Genomic DNA, 20,179 nt, shown 5'->3' with positions numbered 1-20,179 from the left:
TAATCTTCCTGATATTCATTGTTTTGTACAGGCTTTGGTTCGTATAAAACCTGTCATTAAGTCAATCTCTCCTCCTTGGAGTTTGAATTTGGTTCTGGGGGCTTTGCAAGCTCCTCCGTTTGAACCTATGCATTCTCTGGATATTAAATTACTTTCTTGGAAAGTGTTGTTCCTTTTGGCCATCTCTTCTGCTAGAAGAGTTTCTGAGTTATCTGCTCTTTCTTGTGAATCTCCTTTTCTGATTTTTCATCAGGATAAGGCGGTGTTGCGGACTTCATTTAAATTTTTACCTAAAGTTGTGAATTCTAACAAGATTAGTAGAGAAATTGTGGTTCCTTCATTGTGTCCTAATCCTAAGAATTCTAAGGAAAGATCGTTACATTCTTTGGATGTAGTTAGAGCTTTGAAATATTATGTGGAAGCTACTAAAGATTTCCGAAAGACTTCTAGTCTATTTGTTATCTTTTCCGGTTCCAGGAAAGGTCAGAAGGCCTCTGCTTTTTCTTTGGCGTCTTGGTTAAAATCTTTGATTCATCAGGCTTATGTCGAGTCGGGTAAAACTCTGCCTTAAAGGATTACAGCTCATTCTACTAGGTCAGTTTCTACTTCCTGGGCGTTTAGGAATGAAGCTTCGGTTGATCAGATTTGCAAAGCAGCAACTTGGTCTTCTTTGCATACTTTTACTAAATTATACCATTTTGATGTGTTTTCTTCTTCTGAAGCAGTTTTTGGTAGAAAAGTACTTCAGGCAGCTGTTTCAGTTTGATTCTTCTGCTTATAATTTCAGTTTTTTTCATTATAAGATTTAAACTTTATTTTGGGGTGTGGAATTTTTTTTCAGCGGAATTGGCTGTCTTTATTTTATCCCTCCCTCTCTAGTGACTCTTGCGTGGAAGTTCCACATCTTGGGTATTTATTATCCCATACGTCACTAGCTCATGGACTCTTGCTAATTACATGAAAGAAAACAAAATTTATGTAAGAACTTACCTGATAAATTCATTTCTTTCATATTAGCAAGAGTCCATGAGGCCCACCCTTTTTTGTGGTGGTTATGATTTTTTTGTATAAAGCACAATTATTCCAATTCCTTATTTTTTATGCTTTCGCACTTTTTTCTTATCACCCCACTTTTTGGCTATTCGTTAAACTGATTTGTGGGTGTGGTGAGGGGTGTATTTATAGGCATTTTGAGGTTTGGGAAACTTTGCCCCTCCTGGTAGGAATGTATATCCCATACGTCACTAGCTCATGGACTCTTGCTAATATGAAAGAAATTAATTTATCAGGTAAGTTCTTACATAAATTATGTTTTTGGCGATCTCTTCTGCTAGAAGAGTTTCTGAATTGTCTGCTCTCTCTTGTGAGTCTCCTTTTCTCATTTTCCCTTAAGATAAAGCTGTTTTGCAGACTTCGTTTAAATTTTTGCCTAAAGTTGTGAATTCTAACAACATTAATAGGGAAATTGTTGTTCCTTTCTTGTGTCCTAATCCTAAGAATTCTCTTGAAAGGTCTTTACATTCTTGTTTTAAGAGCTTTGAAATATTATGTTGAGACTACTAAAGATTTCAGAAAGACTTCTAGTCTGTTATTTTTTCTGGTTCCAGGAAAGGTCAGAAAGCCACTGCCATGTATCTGTCATTTTGGTTGAAACTTTTGATTCACAAAGCTTATTTGGAGGCAGGGCAGTTTCCACCTCCGAGAACTACAGCTCTACTAGGTCAGGGGCGAAACTACAGGGGGTGCATAGTTGGCAATTGCGACTGGGCCCCCAAGGGTGGGGGTCCAGCTTAAAAAAAAATAAAAAATTCTCAAAAAAATGTTGACCTGCCACTGCCTGCACTGATATCATGTGAGTGTGATGTGATGCTTCACTAGTGTCTTTGTCTCTGACTACAGGGGTTAGTGTTTCTGTTTTACCCATTGGTGTTTGTATGTATGTATGTATGTGAATGTGTGTGTATTTATGCATGTATGTGTGTGTGTGTGTGTGTGTATGTATGTAGAACCAGCAAATTACAAACCTTGTTACTACAGCATTGGGGGGGGGCTAAACAGTGTCACTATACAGTACCAGTATATAAAGTACAGGGCGGCTGGGCTATATCACAGATTACTGTAGTCACTTTATAAATTACTGGGGTGGGTAGGGTCAGGCCAGCCATCTCACCGGCAGATTACAAACTGTGTCACTAACTCACTATTCACAGTACTGGTGGGTTAAACTGTGACACTATATACAGTAATAGGGTGTCAGACCATCTCACAGACTGTGGGCACAGGGTACCTCCTTTTGCAGACATGTAATCTGATTCACATTTTTTTTTCTGTATTAAATGTTAAAAATAAATTATAATAAAAAATATGTATCCAATTCACCTTCTTAGATTCTTGCACCTGGGCCCTGTGGTTTCTAGTTATGCCTCTGAGATCAGTTGCCACTTCTTGGACTTTCAAGAATGAAGCTTCAGTTGATAAAATGTGCAAAGCAGCAACCTGGTCTTCTTTGCATACATTTACTAATTTTTACCATTTGTGATGTGTTTGCTTCTTTGGAAGCATCCTTTGGTAGAAAGTTTCTTCGGGCAGCTGTCTCAGTTTGATTCTAGTGCCTTTGATTTGATTTTCTTTAAAAAATTTAAGAAAACTTAACAATTTTTTTTTGGATTTCATTTCTCAGTGAATTTAGCTGTTTTTATTTTATCCCTACCTCTCTAGTGACTCTTCTGTGGACTTCCACTTCTTGGGTATTTTATCCCATACGTCACAAGCTCATGGACTCTTGCCACTTACATGAAAGAAATCATAATTTATGTAAAAACTTACCTGATAAATGAATTTCTTTCATAGTGGCAATAGTCCATGAGACCCACCCTATTTTTTTGTGGTTATGATTTTTTTTTATATATATATAAAGCACATTATTTTTCCAGTTCCTTTTTTTGTGTGCTTTTTGCTCCTTTTTTTATACCTCACTACTTGACTATACGTTAAACTGAGGTATGAGTGAAAATGTCAAAATGCTTAGAAGCGCCTTTTACAGAAGAAAATCAAGCACATCTTGCTTCACCACCTCCACAGGAGGCAAAGTTTGTAAAACTGAGGTATGAGTGAGGTGGAAGGTGTATTTATGGGCATTTTGGGGTTTGGGAAACTTTGCCCCCTCCTGGTAGGAATGTATATCCCATACGTCACTAGCTCATGGACTCTTGCCACTATGAAAGAAATTAATTTATCAGGTAAGTTCTTACATAAATTGTATTTTGTTACACAAGCGTCTGGCGGATGTGCCAGATGTTCAATCTTTTTGTCAGGCCCTGGTCAGAATCAGGCCTGTGTTTAAGTCTGTTGCTCCTCCTTGGAGCCTTAACCTTGTTCTTAAAGTTTTCCAGCTAGCTCTGTTTGAGCCATTGCGTTCCATAGATATTAAGTTATTATCTTGGATGGTTTTTGTTTCTTTTTGCTTTCTTTTCTGCTCGTAGAGTTTCAGAACTCTAGGCTTTGCAGTATGATTCACCTTATCTTATTTTTCATGCTGATAAGACGGTTCTTTGTTCTAAGTTGGGTTTTCTTCCTAAAATGGTTTTAGATAGGAATATTACTCAGGAAATTTTTGTTCATTCTCTATGTCCTAATCCTCCTCCTCATAAGGAACGCTCTTTGCACAACTTGGATGTTGTGTGTGCTTTATAATTTTATCTTCGGGCGATTTAAGGATTTTCGCCAGTCCTCTGCTCTGTTTTTTTTTTTTTTTTCCTCTGGAAAGCATAAAGGTCAGAAAGCTACTGCTACTTCTTTCTCTCTGGGTGAGAAGTATAATTAGTTTTGCTTATGAGGCTGCTGGACAGCAGCTTCCTGAGAGAATTACAGCTCATTCCACGAGGGCTGTTTCCTCTACTTGGGCTTTCAAAAATGAAGCTTCTGTGGAACAGATTTGCAAGACTGCATCTTGGTCCTCTCTGCATACTTTTTCCAAATGTTATAAATTTTATTCTTTTGCCTCGTCTGAGGTTTCTTTTGGGAGAAAGTTTCTTCAAGCGGTGGTGCCTTCTGTTTAGGTCTGCCTGTCTTGTTCTCCCTCCCTAGTCATCTGTGTCCTCTAGCTAGGGTATTTGTTCCCACTAGTAATTGATGACGTCGTGGACTCACCATATCTTAGGAAAGAAAACAAAATGTATGCTTACCTGATAAATTTATTTATTTCCGGGTATGGTGAGTCCACGACCCCACCCTTTAATTTAAGACAGTTATATTTGACTAAACCTCAGTCACCTCTACACCTTTGTATTATTCCTTTTTTCCCATTTTGAATGACTGCGGATTGTGGGAAGTGGAGTTATACTTAACAGCTTAGTTGTGGTGCTCTTTACCTCCTCCTGCTGGCCAGGAGTGATATTTCCACTAGTAATTGATGATGTTGTAGACTCAACATATCCAGAAATAAATTTATCGGGTAAGCATAAATTTTGTGTTTGTTTCATAAAGGTGGTGAGAGCCCATTTGGAAATACCTCTCCTGGCTTCTAGGAGGAGGCAGAGATTCCCAAACTCCAAGAGCTCTTTAAATGCCTCCCACCTTATAGGAAGTTAGTTTTATCTTTGCCTCCTCAGGATGAAGGTGATGAATGAAGGTGCTCCAGCTGTTGTTCAGAGAGAGGGGTCCTCAGACTGATTTGTGGCCCAGTTTCCTCTCAGACAGCTACTGTTTCACAGAGGGAAGCTTTTGAAGTATGGGGTAGTGGCACAATTGCACCCAATGGGAGTTAGTCACAGTCCTGCCACAGTTGTCAGGGGATCAGCCACCTGTTGGATTGTCGTCATACTCTATATATACATAGATCATCTGCTGTCACATACAGCACTGGACTGACTACCTACTGGAAGCAGTCATTTCCTGCAAGTGGTATGTCCAGTAGTGTGGGTGCCTAATAGGGGAGTGGATATATATTTTAATTTTTTTTTAGGCACTCACTATAGGTTATTATATAACAGGGCTGTCCATGGGTACAAAGATAAAATTACAGTACAATACAATATAAAAGACACCAGACAAAATTTAACAAACAAATACAGGGGTATTGAGGGCCCTGTTTCCGTTAGAACTTACAATCTAGATGGGTAGGAGGGTGAGAAACAGGAGGTGGGGACTGCAAAGGTGAGAATGATGTTAGTGTGGAGTTAGATGAGAACAGCTATTAGGCAAGTGGAATTAATTTGTTACTGATTTGGAGATAGGCTTCCCTGAACAAAAAGGTCTTTAGGGAGTGTTTAAAGGAGGAAAGGTTAGGGGAAAGTCTGACCGCTCCAGGAACTGCATTCCAGATGGTTGGTGCCGCACAAGAGAAGTCCTGTAGTCTAGCATGGGAGGAGGTGACGGTAGAAGATGCAAGGAGCAGATCATTTTTGGATCTTAGGGGGTAGGCTGGAGTATATTTGTTGTTGAGTGAGGACAGGTAGGGGGGGCTGAATTGGTAAGGGCTTTGTAGGTCAGGATGAGAATTTTGAATTTAATTCTGCTCTGAATGAGGAGCCAGTGAAGGGACTCAGAGAGAGGTGCAGCAGATACAGAGCATCGGGAGAGGTGAATTAGCCTAGCAGAGGCATTTAGGATGGATTGAAGAGGGGAGAGGCAGGAGAGAGGGAGGCCAATGATCAGGTTATTACAGTAGTTAAGTCTGGAAATTACCAGGGAGTGGATTAGTAGTTTCAGCACTCAGAAACTGACACATTTTGGAGATATTGCGTAGGTGTTGCGACAAGATGAAGAGACCAATTGGATGTGGGGTGTGAAGGACAGATTGGAGTCAAGTGTAACTCCTAGGCAGCGGACTTAGGGTGATGGGGAGATAGTGGTGTCACCAATAGTGATTGAAAAGTTAGAAACCGGGGTAGAATTAGAGGGGGGGATTAGAAGGAGCTCAGTTTTGTACATGTTGATTTTTAGGTGGTGAGAGGCCATCCAAGAAGAAATGCCAGATAAGCAGACAATGATGTGAGAAATGACAGAAGGAGAGGGTGAAGGGGTGGATAGGTAGATCTGAGTATCATCAGCATAGAGGTGATCGTTGAAGCCATAGCTACTGATAAGTTTACCCAGTGAGTAAGTATAAATCAGAATTTTCCTACCTTAATTCCGATTGGCTGAAAGAATCCTATCAGCCAATCGGAATTCGAGGGACGCCATCTTGGATGACGTCCCTTAAAGGAACCGTCATTCGTCGGGAAGTCGTCGTCGGAAGAAGATGGGTCCGCGGTGGAGGTCTTCAAGATGGAGCCGGTCCTCATCGGATGAAGATAGAAGATGCCGCTTGGAAGAAGATGGTTGCCGGTCCGGATCTACTCTTCTTCCCGGATAGGATGAAGACTTTGGAGCCTCTTCTGGACTTCTTCAGCCGTCGGATGATGGATGTCTAGCCCCCGCTTGGGCTTAGATGAAGATATCCAAGCCAGGACGGATCGGTGTGATACCCGGTGAGGTGAAGACAAGGTAGGAAGATCTTCAGGGGCTTAGTGTTAGGTTTATTTAAGGGGGGTTTAGGTTAGATTAGGGGTATGTGGGTGGTGGGTTGTAATGTTGGGGGGGGGTATTGTATGTGTTTTTTTACAGGAAAAAGAGCTGAATTTCTTGGGGCATGCCCCGCAAAGTGCCCTGTTCAGGGCTGGTAAGGTAAAAGAGCTTTGAACTTTTGTAATTTAGAATAGGGTAGGGCATTTTTTATTTTGGGGGGCTTTGTTATTTTATTAGGGGGCTTAGAGTAGGTGTAATTAGTTTAAAATTGTAATATTTTTCTTATGTTTGTAAATATTTTTTTATTTTTTGTAACTTAGTTCTTTTTTATTTTTTGTACTTTAGTTAGTTTTTTTCATTGTATTTATTTGTAGATATTGTATTTAATTAATTTATTGATAGTGTAGTGTTAGGTTTAATTGTAGGTAATTGTAGGTATTTTATTTAATTAATTTATTTATAGTGTAGTGTTAGGTTTAATTGTAACTTAGGTTAGGATTTATTTTACAGGTAATTTTGTAATTATTTTAACTAGGTAGCTATTAAATAGTTCTTAACTATTTAATAGCTATTGAACCTGGTTAAAATAAATACAAAGTTACCTGTAAAATAAATATTAATCCTAAAATAGCTATAATATAATTATAATTTTTATTGTAGCTATATTAGGGTTTATTTTACAGGTAAGTATTTAGTTTTAAATAGGAATAATTTCTTTAATAAGAGTTAATTTTTTTCGTTAGATTTAAATTATATTTAATTTAGGGGGGTGTTAGTGTTAGGGTTAGACTTAGCTTTAGGGGTTAATACATTTATTAGAATAGCGGCGAGATTCGGTCGGCAGATTAGGGGTTAATAATTGAAGTTAGGTGTCGGCGATGTTAGGGAGGGCAGATTAGGGGTTAATACTATTTATTATAGGGTTATTGAGGCGGGAGTGAGGCGGATTAGGGGTTAATAACTTTATTATAGTAGCGGTGAGATCCGCTCGGCAGATTAGGGGTTAATAAGTGTAGGCAGGTGGAGGCGACGTTGAGGGGGGCAGATTAGGGGTTAATAAATATAATATAGGGGTCGGCGATGTTAGGGGCAGCAGATTAGGGGTACATAGCTATAATGTAGGTGGCGGCTCTTTGCGGTCGGCAGATTAGGGGTTAATTATTGTAGGTAGGTGGCGGCGACGTTGTGGGGGGCAGGTTAGGGGTTAATAAATATAATATAGGGGTCGGCGGTGTTAGGGGCAGCAGATTAGGGGTACATAAGTATAACGTAGGTGGCGGTCGGCAGATTAGGGGTTAAAAAAATTGAATCGAGTGGCGGCGATGTGGGGGGACCTCGGTTTAGGGGTACATAGGTAGTTTATGGGTGTTAGTGTACTTTAGAGCACAGTAGTTAAGAGCTTTATGAACCGGCGTTAGCCCAGAAAGCTCTTAACTACTGACTTTTTTCTGCGGCTGGAGTTTTGTCGTTAGAATTCTAACGCTCACTTCAGACACAACTCTAAATACCGGAGTTAGAAAGATCCCATTGAAAAGATAGGATACGCAATTGACGTAAGGGGATCTGCGGTATGGAAAAGTCGCGGCTGAAAAATGAGCGTTAGACCCTTTCCTGACTGACTCCAAATACCGGCGGTAGCCTAAAACCAGCGTTAGGAGCCTCTAACGCTGGTTTTCACGGCTACCGCCAAACTCCAAATCTAGGCCTCTGAATCTTGAAAGAGAAAATTTGGGTTCAGTATCCCTTTAAGATTTTTAATTCTACCCAGAGATTCTTTTGCAGTGTAGGATTTTGTTTCTTCCTGCCTTTATTTCATATTTATGATTATTATGCTTTAATAATTTATTTTGTTGCCATGTTGTTGTTTTTTTTTCCTGGGGTTTCTTAGGCCTGTAAATTCATTATGGAGCATACTGAATCAGCTCCCACTTCTGTAAATGTTAGTTCCTCAGAAATTAGATCCACTGAACACTTCTACCGTAGATACTAGAGTATAACGCAAGATTTTATACAAATTGGAGGGGTCACGGTATATTCAAGACATTTTTATATAATCTGATGTGCACTAAACAGGTCCCACACCAGTAATGCTCTCTTGCGGCACAGACTATCTTTATTTATATTTGGTCTCTAAGCAACATGAAATGAGCTGCTTGAGCAGCACTGTGTGTCCCTGACTGACAGTTTTATTTCTTTTAATGGCTTTTTTAGTTGTATTATGTGGTGTGCTTGTTTACTGTACATATTGGCAGCATGAGCAGCACTGTTTGTTTGTTTTTTTTTTAATGTGAAAAGCCCTTTAAATTATTTTATTTGGCAAGCTTTTTCTGTGGGGCGCACTTCCGGTCTGTCAGTACTCATACTTTCTGCTGCTTGTCAGCACACAGTGTGTCAGGGGTGCACTCTTGCAGAGTCAACATGGTCCAACGTTTTGGCTGCTCACCACAAGTGCTGTACTTCCCATATCGCTAAATTGGTGAAAGGGGGTGAGTACCCTGATCTTCAGATGCTGATGGGGTCCCAAATATTATATTTCATTGTTTTATTCTAACTCAGGCTTAGTTTGACTTGTATAGCTGAGGTGTCCGCACACTGCTGAGGGCTGTTTATACACATATACACTGATATGGTAGTGTTTGTTATTACTCAGTACTCAATTACTATAGCTTTGTATTATTTTATATTGATCCTCACATTATATTCGCATCTTGAACTTTTCTCCATTTCCATAATAAATTTCTATCTTTCACGTTATACTCGAGTATCTAAAATTATAGGAAGAGATTTTAATCAGTTAAAACTCCTTAAGACAGCTAATGCTTTCATTTAATGATGTCTTTGACATTTTTAAGATAAATGGAATTATCAGTTCTAACCAACAGGGCCTTATGGTTAAAATTATGGTCACCTGAAATGATTTGTAAGTCTTGCCTTTTTGTCCCTACCTTTTCAGGAACGTTTCAAGTTTTTCTTGGGCCTGGTCTAGATGCTATTATTTCTACTGTGACTGGAGCTTTTCTGCCTCTGGATAGGGGTCCCAGAGGGCATAGAGAGTTTGGTCTTCTCTGGAGACGAGTTTACCAATAAATGTGCTGCAACTCAGGTCCCTTCAGAATTGGACTCTCCTAATAGAATAGACTTATCTTTGTTTTTAGTCAGACAATGTCCCAGCAGTCAATATGGGAGATCAGATATACAAACAAAAATAAAAATTCCCATAGGGGGGCGCTTCCCTACTGAAAAAATCCTAAGGCAAAATATTTCAGTGAATGTAACAATAAATATACATCAGTAACAAATAAGTGATGGCATCAAGTCAAACATATGATAAGAAAAACTACAACAAAAAGTCCTTGTATTCCAACAAGCTGGCAGCACTCTGTCAAAAGGATGGTCAGTCCCTGGTAGTAGTAAATCTGGAGAAAAGAGAAACACAGGTATAGCCTGAGGAAACTGCCTTTGAAGGGCTGAGAAACGCGTTGCTTTGTTTTTTAATAAAATTATGCTTTTATGATACACTTGCTTCTATCTGGAACTGTTTTATCGCTGGGCTTCTAGAGGATCACTGTTAATACCTGTTAATACCTGTGTACAGTCTACTGAGGTCCCAGCTTGCTGATACTGCACCTGGAGGTGCGCCACATCTTGTAAGTACAATCAGTAAGCAATATTGTACCACCAGTCCCCACTGTACTAGGCTATGTTAGCTGTGTTTTATTGCTGACAGGCCCATCCACTTTGTCTGCTGACCACTTGATCGGGTGCCTGGATTTTTGACACACATTGAGCTGGGCCACTGCTATTGATCCAGTCTGCTCCACCTGCACCATTGGGTGCTTCACCTTTGTGAGTACCTTTATGCATTACCTTGAATAACCCTTGTACAGATGTTACTAGGCCATATTGGCACATCTGTATTTCTCTTTTCTCCGAATGTCCCAGCAGTAGCTTACATCAATCATCAGGGGGAACTCGCAGTGTCCTGGCGATGTGGTATGTCTTAAATTCTGGCTTGGGCAGAGATCAATTTTTGTTCAAAGTCTATATTCCATATAATTTATGCTAACCTGCACATTTTTTCCCCCCATATTTTTTTGATGATTTTTTAATGTCTTTTTTTCTGGCGGCAGTGCAAGTGTACACCTCCTTTTTCCCCTGCTCCATTTTTTGCTCTTATTCTTTCCTACCCTTCTCCTTGCTTGGCTATACGTCAGACTAGCTTCCAGTATGGTGGAAGGGGTTTTAAGGACTTTTGGCGTTTTGGGAATCTCTGCCTCCTCCTGGTGGTCAGGAGACATATTTCCCAGTAATTTCCTGATAAAGAAATTAATGTATCAGGTAAGTATAAATTATATTTTGTCTTGGTACATTATGTGGCAAGAGTTTAGATGTCCAAATATGTATATTGCTTGCATTGGTGATAAACAAAGTGTGTTGGTGATTTTTCTGAGGTTCTAAAAATGACAGCAATCGCATATCTTGTTAATCATAGTGAGGAGGGATATTTAACAGAATACACTTGTTTTCTCTTCTTTTTTGATACTTGAACACTTATTTTTCTAGGGGATTGCGAAAATCTGGAGGAAAAGGCAGAAAGCAAGAAAAAGAAAATCAAAGAGGATCGTTGGACAGCCGGTAAAAAATGTTGTATATACTAAACGTGCTCTAGATGGTTAACCTTTTTCTCTGTAGTTGAACATTGCACAGTTTTTTAGTTTTGTGCATGGTTTCTACACATATTTCTAAGAAAGATACTTTGTATAGAGTAACTTGTTTTTTGATGGATCAGGAGTCTTCAAAATTACCAATAAAAATATAACATGAACATTTCACAGTAAAAAAAGATTTACCTCAAGTTTTCTTCAGAGTAAATGCTGGGTGAGCAATTATCCCTCATCTACTTGTATAATGTTGATATCTGCATGGTGGAAAACAAAATGAAATGAGCTATATGCAAATAATTTAAAACACTCCAGCAGGTAAAAACCAGAACACATTTAAAGGGACAGTCGACTCCAAAATTGTTATTGTTTAAAAAGATAACACCTTTACTACCCATTCCCTAGCTTTGCACAACCAACATTGTTATATTAATAAACTCTATAACATTTAAACCTCTAAATATCTGCTTGTTTCTAAGCCACTATACAGAAATCCTCTTATAACATACTTTTTTATTAGCTTTTCACAACAGGAGACTGCTAGTTCACGTGGGCCATATAGATAACATTGTGCTCACGCCTGTGGGATGAGGATGACACTGCACTAAATGACTAAAATGCAAGTCAATAGATGATAAATAAATAAATAGCCATGTGATCAGGGGGCTGTCAAAATAATCTATGATACAAGGTAATCACAGAGGTTAAAAGTGTATTAATATAACCGTTAAAAAATACTCAGTCCCACTGCAGAACAATTATACAGAGTATCACAAAGGCACCACTTCTCAGGCAGGTAGTAATCCCAAACGATAGGATGCCACGGTTGCCTCTTCAACAAATGACAAATATCTGAATGCAGAGAAAAGGCGCTCTAATGGCGTAGTAACTCAGGGTGGGAACCCCACAAATGTACGATTCCTTTAAAGTGCAGAATACTCACAGTCTGACGGCACTTATCACAAAGTGCAACATAGTGCAGTCTGGGTTCTTAAGAGTTCCCCAGCTAGCTCTAAACCGGAAACAGTCGGCAGCCAAAGAATCACCAAATCCCACAGCAAATAAAGATTACCATACAGGGTTGAAAAGGCTGAATAAACTTTTTGGCATAAAATTTATTAAAAACAATTGCCGGACGCGTTTCACAAGGAAACCTTGCTTCCTCCACGCAGCAATTAAACAGTGACCAGTTACATTGATATAAATACACAAACATCAGTAACATTAAAATCATCCACTCCCGTGTCCTGTTTACATACTATATCACGATACAAGAAATCATTGTAAATACAGGCGATATTCAGCACTTAAACATTGTGTACCATATTGAACCGGGCATAAAAAGTAATTTATTTACCCAGCATCTACATATAAACCCATTACCTGAATAAGTCTGCTACAAGTCCGGAGTGTGGTGTCTTATCATCAACACAGTCACATGATTCTGTCAGATGACGTCAGGCTCATGTGACCTACAAAAGTAAACAAAATTAGAAAGGTGGAAAAAAGGGGTATTGCACAATACCAAAAAGTGCTGTGAACTGTGATGCAATATAGACCCCTAGTGGCTATGAAGAAATAATGTTCAAAACCTAAAAAACAATATACAGTAATGGCCAAAATTGTGGAAACCTTTTGGGAAAAGTGTATTTTTGAGGATTGATGGCTCATAACACCATTTTTTTGAGTAATACCATGAAAGTATTGTTCAATTATCTGTATTCTATGAAAACTTATAGCCAAATAACCATAACAAGGAAGCACAACTTGCTTATGTTGATATGAAGTAGCTTTCCTTCATTTGAATGTAACAAAGTTCAAAAAACCAGGCAAAACCTCCAGGCACTATTCAGTAAAACATCAACTGGCTTTATTGGAATCCATTAAAAAAATGAGCATAAAACAAAAGTGAAGACATAAGATCAATAGCTGGATTGTCATTTGAATGTAGCCAATGAGCATGAGTGTTTAGAGAGCCAATCAGGTGTCATGGTGTTTTGGCAATGAGTCAATAAGGTCACAGTAGGATTCAGGTATTGATGTAATTTATTGGAGCTGAGAGGAGGACATTTTGTCAGTGTGTTATGTGATTGCTATCAAGTTGGTTGTTGTTTTTTCTGTTCTTTCATTTAGTGAGCTTGTAAAACGTAATAAAATTAAAGAAATGGCACAAAGAGTTGACTTTTCACCCAGAGATGTAAAATAGTATGTAAAATGAAGAATAAACAAGGGGCGCCAACATAGTGTAAATCGTATACATAACAAAATATAAATGTGAAGTGCAGTAAACTACTCACGAAAGGAGTGGCACCTTAGGTGAATAAGGTGCAAACAAGCGGGCTGACATTCAATAACCAGCAGTCAGTATGCTGGAGGTCTCACCCAGGGGACCTGTGGAATCTGGACGGGCGGCTGGAGGGTAGCACTGATGATCTTTAGGGCCAATAGCCGGATAAGTGCTCTGGAAGCTGGTATGTTCTCCCGCACTCTGCTCACACGGTCGAGATCCGTCTCAAAAATTGACAGTGTCAGCCCACAAAAGTTCAATAATCGGTATCCTATTGAAAGGACAAAGAAACCACAGAAGAACCGGGTGGTGGTTTAAAAGAAGCAGTGTTTTATTTGCAACGCGTTTCTCAGTCTATTCAAGACAGTTTCATTATGCCTGATGAAACGGTCTTGAATAGACTGAGAAAAGCGTTGCAAATAAAACACTGCTTGTTTTAAACCACCACCCGGTTCTTCTGTGGTTTCTTTGTACTTTCAATAGGATACCGATTATTGAACTTTTGTGTGCTGACACTGTCAGTTTTTGAGACCGATCTCGACCATGTGAGTGGGGGAGAATATACCAGCTTCCAGAGCACTTATCCGGCTATTGGCCCTACCCTCCAGCCGCGCGTCCAGATTCCACAGGTCCCCTGGGTGAGACCTCCAGCGTACTGACTGCTGGTTATTGAATGTCTGCCCGCTTGTTTGCACCTTATTCACCTAAGGTGCCACTCATTTTTGTGAGTAGTTTACTGCACTTAACATTTATATTTTGTTGTGTTTTGAATTGGACATTTCTTCAAAATATAGTTTATTTTGGACATTGATATGAACTCTGAACTTTCATCATATTGATTCATTGCATTTTATATATTGTTGATTAATCGTTTTTTATATGATTTTTTATATACACCAGTGTGTTCACATTTGATTATTCACACTTGTTTTATATTATTCACTTTTTTCAATAGCCCTATTGTTTTCTATGGGCACAAACTAACAGGTTAAACCAATTTCATCTGTGATTTTAGCGCATCCTCTTAGTTCTTCCTTTTAGGAATTACTTTATATATAGTATGTAACAAGGCTACATTTATGAAGAAATTAGAAGAAATATTGGTGGAAACGTAACCAAAGTTTGAGGAGACTCAGTCACTACAAAACCAGACTGGTAAAGTCAGGAAATGGTGCACAACAGCAAGTGATGATAGAAGAATTGAGAGACTGTGCCTACGTGACAGAAGAAAATCATCTGGGTGTATACAAGATAAAATGGCGCAATGCAATGTGAAGTTGAGTGCAAGGATTGTTCGGCACAGACTGCAGGAATTTGGTCTAAATGCTAGAATTCCACGAAAAAGGCAATTTTTATCTCTCAAAGATTGAAAAGATTAAACTCGGCTAACACCCATGTTAACTGGAAAGTGGAACAATGGGACAGTGTTATTTGGAGTGATGAGACCAAAATCTACCTGTTTTGGTAATGATGGCATAAAATACGTAAGGAGAAGAATCGGAGAAGATTTGCATCCTGATTGCATTACACGTACCATGAAACACCCAGTTAGTGTTATGATCTGGGGTTGTATGACATCTAAAGGTGTGGACAGAATTTGCGTGATTAATGGGAATATAAATGCCCAAAAATACATCAATGAAATACTGAAGCCTTACACACGTGATCTTTTCAAAGATAATAAAGCATTTATATTTTAACAGGATTCAGCTCCATGTCATGTTCCTGCTGTGTGCAAAAAGTTGTTTCAAGATAATCATATTCCACTACTGGAATGGCCTGGGAATATCCCAGACCTTAACCCAATTGAAAATCTATGGAGCCGACTAAAGACACTTGTTAGTCAGAAGCAGCCCAGCAATAAAACCCAATTAATAGAAGCAATAATTCAATCTTGGTTTCACATTATAACAGCTGCAGAACTAAAAAAATCTTGGTTCACTCCATGGGAAGGCGTTGTAAGGCCGTAATTAACGCTAATGGTTACCCAACTAAGTATTAACTGACATGTTGAGAATTTTTCTATATATTGTTTGTTCTATGTGTTTCACTTTTTTTCTTTATAACTGCTGTTCTAATAAAAAAAAAATCCTTCATAAAAGTTATTGCATTACATTCTTGATTAAATTATCTTTCCATTGATATATAATTTTATAGTATTACTTAAAAAAAAAAAAGTGGTGTTATGAGCCCTCAAACCTCAAAAAACACTTTTTCAAAAGGTTTCCACAATTTTGGCCACTACTGTAAATATCTATAAAAGAAGTAGTCACATCTAAGATAAAGTGTACTCAAAAAAATATATTTACAAAAATAAATCTATACTAAGTTCTTGTGATTAAATGTCTGAGACAAATGACAGTAATGTACTATAAAATCCTTACAAAGTGAAAAAACGCTTATAAAATAAGGACTATTGACTTAATACTTTGGACTAAACCTAAAGGGAACACAATATTATAATGTGTCAAATATATATTACAAAAATATCATATCATACTGAGTGAACACAGTATTATGTGTCAAATATATATTACAAAAATATCCATATCATACTGAGTGAACACAATATCATAATGTGTCAAATATATACTACAAAAATATCCATATCATACTGGGGAGGATATAAAATAACAAACAAATATAAATGAAATGGGTCTAAGTGCATAAAGAAAAAAAGCCTAACTAAACAATACACTGAATCTCTCTAATTAAAAGCAGCTAAGTCCAGCACCCGATTCCATCTGATCTTAGAGGTTAAGCAGGGCCAGGCCCTGTCAGTACTGGGATGGGAGACCGCCTGGGAACACCGGATGCGGTAGGCTATTGCTAACTTGTTCAGGGGATTATTTGAACAAAGCTTTATTTATATATCTCCGTATTGGGCAAACATTTTCTATGGCCGGTACATAAATTATTTACGTTTTGTTTGGGAGGGTTCCAATTATTTAGATCAAGAATATGTACAATATTTAAATACAAATACCTGGGGTAACTCCCTTTTGCATCAGATATAGGAAGTCTGTATTAATTTCCTTGATGTATCTTTAAAGTGGGGTGAAAATGGTGTGGTAATTTTCCAAAACTTTTATTTTTTAAAGTGGACTCTGATAGTTACATTAACAGGAATAGTAATCATCATTGTGTCATCAGATTGTGAGTATTCTGCACTTGGTTATATTAAAGTGAAAGTAAAGTCAAACAGACAGTTCGCTACCACTTAAAAGTATATTAAAAATAAAGTATAGTTTCATTCATCATTTTTTTATAAACATTTTTCACATTTGTAATATACTTATTTATTGTGCCGTCGTCTACCCTCGCTCCTCCACCCGCATTAAAAAAAAATTTCGTTCAATCGTGACGTTATCATCCGTATCTAACGGATTGGGTCCCCCACTGGCGTCTCTTTCGGAATTGAAGACACCCACTTCCTCTATTGCGCATGCGTTAGAGATAAACCTCTATGCCACAAGATTTGCGCGTTCACATCTACCGCATGCGCACTGTGAGCCATAGTTCAATATCGATCGTCAACTGAATCAAAGCTTCTATTTCTGACATTCCGTAATTCTATATTCATAATAATTTATGTATATATACTAACGAGCACAAAATAAGTATTATCATACTTTAATAAGCAACAATAATGTTTATAAAAGAATTTGATATTAATCGCAATTAATTTAATAGAATACTAACTTTTAAATAAGATGTATTATTTCAAATACATGATAGATTAGCGCAAGTGTCATTTATAAGTTCATTCTTTGTAAATATAATTAATTTAATATCTTCATTTATATCAATCTCTATATATATACACGTTTAAATTACTTATATCATTTTTTTTCTTCCTATAATATATAATCCTAAAGATATGAAAATAAATTTGATAAAAATTTTAAAATTTCATTCAGAACTGTTCATAATCTCTAAAGGAAATAAAAATCAATTGATTTATCTCTTAAAACTAAGAATTGCATACGCAAAGTTTCCTTTTTTTATTGTAACATAATTTAGTCTTTTTATATCAGCAATTAATTGATATTTTCTGAAAAGAAAGGTATGTAGAACATAACATAGATTTAAATAAATAATAAATATGTTACCGAAATGAAATGCTGAAAATAAAAGCATTTCTATATTATATTCAACTCATCCTAAAAAGCAATAAAGATTTTGGAATTTTTCTTTTGTTCATATCTTTATATAACTTATCTCTTGTTAAAACTATAAAAAGAAAATCATGAATACAAATTACATTATTTTACATCCATACTAACGAAGTTTTCAACATGAAATGCTGCTAATAACAGTTATTCTATATTATAGTCTAGTCACTCAAAAAATAAATAATTATTTCTACAATCTTTTCTGTCTGAGCGAGAGATTCTTTATTACTTGCTCTGAGCAATGAATTCAATGTTTCTCATAACAAGGAACAAATAATCTCTTGCTAAGAATGAAACGATTTTACAAATATTAATTTATTTTTTACTTGACTATAATGTCTTTTAGTAACAGCATTTCATTTTGCAAACATTGTTAGTATCGATGCAAAACAATATAATTTATCTGCATCCTGATTTGTTAAAGAAACTTTTAATCATTTGCTGATTATAATGAAATAAAATTGCAAGCTTAGAAATAAAAGTTCTCAAAATATATAGTTCATTTTTGGTTGACTTGACTATAATATATAATTCCATTTCTTTTCTGATTTCAATTTTTAAAACTGTTATTACTAATGCAAAGCAATGTTTTTTTCTCTGCATCCTTTTAATGAATACAGATTGCTTTGCTAAGAAAGAAAAGCATTTAAAACAATTTTTTCGTTTGAGATTGACCTGAATAATGTAGATTTACTTTTATTATGCACATTATTATTTATGCTAAGCAATCTGCTTTATCAGCATCCTTTGCTTCTAAGAAATTTTAATTTCATTCATGAAAAACAAAGGATGCAGATAAATCACATTACTTTCTATCAATACTAACGAACATTTCAAAATGAAAAGCTCATAAGAACAGCATATTAGTCTACTCCAGAAAAAAACAATAAATCTTTTTTAAATTCTTTTCTTTCTTAGCTAAAAAAAATCTTTATTACTTGCTCTAAGCAATGAATTACCAGTTTCTGATAACAAGGAACAAACTCAAACTCTTGAGAAGAAAGAAATGAGTTTACAAAGATTTATAGTATTTTTCTTGAGTAGACTAATATACAATGGCTTTTATTAGCGTTAGATTTTGCAAACATTGTTATTGATGCAAAGCAATTTGCTCTATCGGCATTCTTTGCTTGTAATACATTTTAAATTCATGGCTGAATAACAAAGGATGCAGATAAATCACATTCCTTTTTCTCAATCCTAACGAAGTGTTCAAAATGAAATGCTGATAAGAACAGCACTTCCATAGTATTCTACTCAAGCAAAAATCAATAAATCTTTTTTATAATCTTTTCTTTATTAGCAAGACTTTCTTTATTAGTTGCTCTAAGCAATAATTACCAGTTTCTGATAACAAGGAACAAACAATTGCTGTGTAAGAAAGAAATGAGTTTACAAATATATATTTTGTTTTTTCTTGAGTAGACTAATATAGAATGCCTTTTCTTATCAGCGTTACATTTTGCAAACATTGTTAGTATTGATGCAAAGCATTTTGTTTTATATGCATCCTTTGCTTGTAAGAAAATTTTAACTTCATTGCTAAAAATCAAAGGGTGCAGATAAATCACTTTCCTTTTTATCAATACTAACGAATATTTCAAAATGAAATGCTGATAAGAACAGCTATTTGTTATTATTCTACTCAAGAAAAAAGCAATAACTCTTTTTTAAAAAGTTTTAATTCTTAGCAAAACATTGTTTATTACTTGCTCTAAGCAACGAATTTACTTTTTATGATAACAATGAACAATCTCTTTCTAAGAAATAAACGATTTCACAAAGATTTATATTTTTTTGCCTTGACTATAGACTATAATATAGAATGCCTTTGATTATCAGCTTTTTATTTTGCAAACATCATTAGTCTTGAAGCAAAGCAATGTTATTAATCTGCATCCTGTTTTTTTCTATAAAATATTAATTATTGCTGATATCAAGTAAACCAAATTGCAAGCTAATAAAACAAAGTTTAGATTTATTTTATCCATTGTAAAGAAATAGCCTTTTTCTTGCGCTCCCCTCTTCTTCTTATATATTATTAATATAATTGATATAATGGTTTTCATTTATTACTTTTACCAAATCTAATTTATTCATAGTTTGATCATATATACAGTGTGTTATAATAGCTACATGGATCCGCTATAGAATGTTCATTATTTCACAATTGCATTGCCACCATCAGTGATATTGTTCTGTTTCTCTGTGTCTATAAATGTATCAGTGTTTTTATTATTCATATATTCTCAGTTTAGCTACACACATGTATCCATGCTTTAAAATGTAATCGATATTAATTGTATATAATAAAGTTTATATTTATTTTATACATTTTAAAGAAATAGCCTTTTTCTTGCGCTCCCCTCTTCTTCTTATATATTAGTCTTGTAATTTATAATAAAATGAAAATAAATAACAAATAGTTTTAAAATACATGTACAGCCTTGTGCAAACACCAAGATAAAAATATATACAATGCCAATAGATTTATTAATAGATTTCAATCTTTAAAAAATAATAATAAAAAAGGCAAATAAAGAGATTAT

At 36.2% G+C, this 20,179-nt stretch overlaps 1 protein-coding gene across 3 annotated transcripts in view; it reads left to right on the top strand.

Annotated features, from left to right (window-relative positions):
• The window catches only part of LOC128645441 (neurabin-1), an 824,161-nt gene that overhangs the window by 687,436 nt on the left and 116,546 nt on the right, over positions 1 to 20,179 (top strand). For all 3 annotated transcript variants that reach the window (XM_053698450.1, XM_053698449.1, XM_053698448.1), the window contains exon 15: positions 11,071 to 11,142. In XM_053698450.1, coding sequence (XP_053554425.1) covers positions 11,071 to 11,142 — 72 coding nt within the window. The remainder of the gene's footprint in view (positions 1 to 11,070; positions 11,143 to 20,179) is intronic.

The sequence above is a fragment of the Bombina bombina genome, chromosome 1, assembly GCF_027579735.1.
Source record: "Bombina bombina isolate aBomBom1 chromosome 1, aBomBom1.pri, whole genome shotgun sequence".
NCBI lineage: Eukaryota > Metazoa > Chordata > Amphibia > Anura > Bombinatoridae > Bombina > Bombina bombina.
Note: the sequence above shows the minus strand (reverse complement) of the source record. Positions and strands in the feature narration are given on the sequence as shown.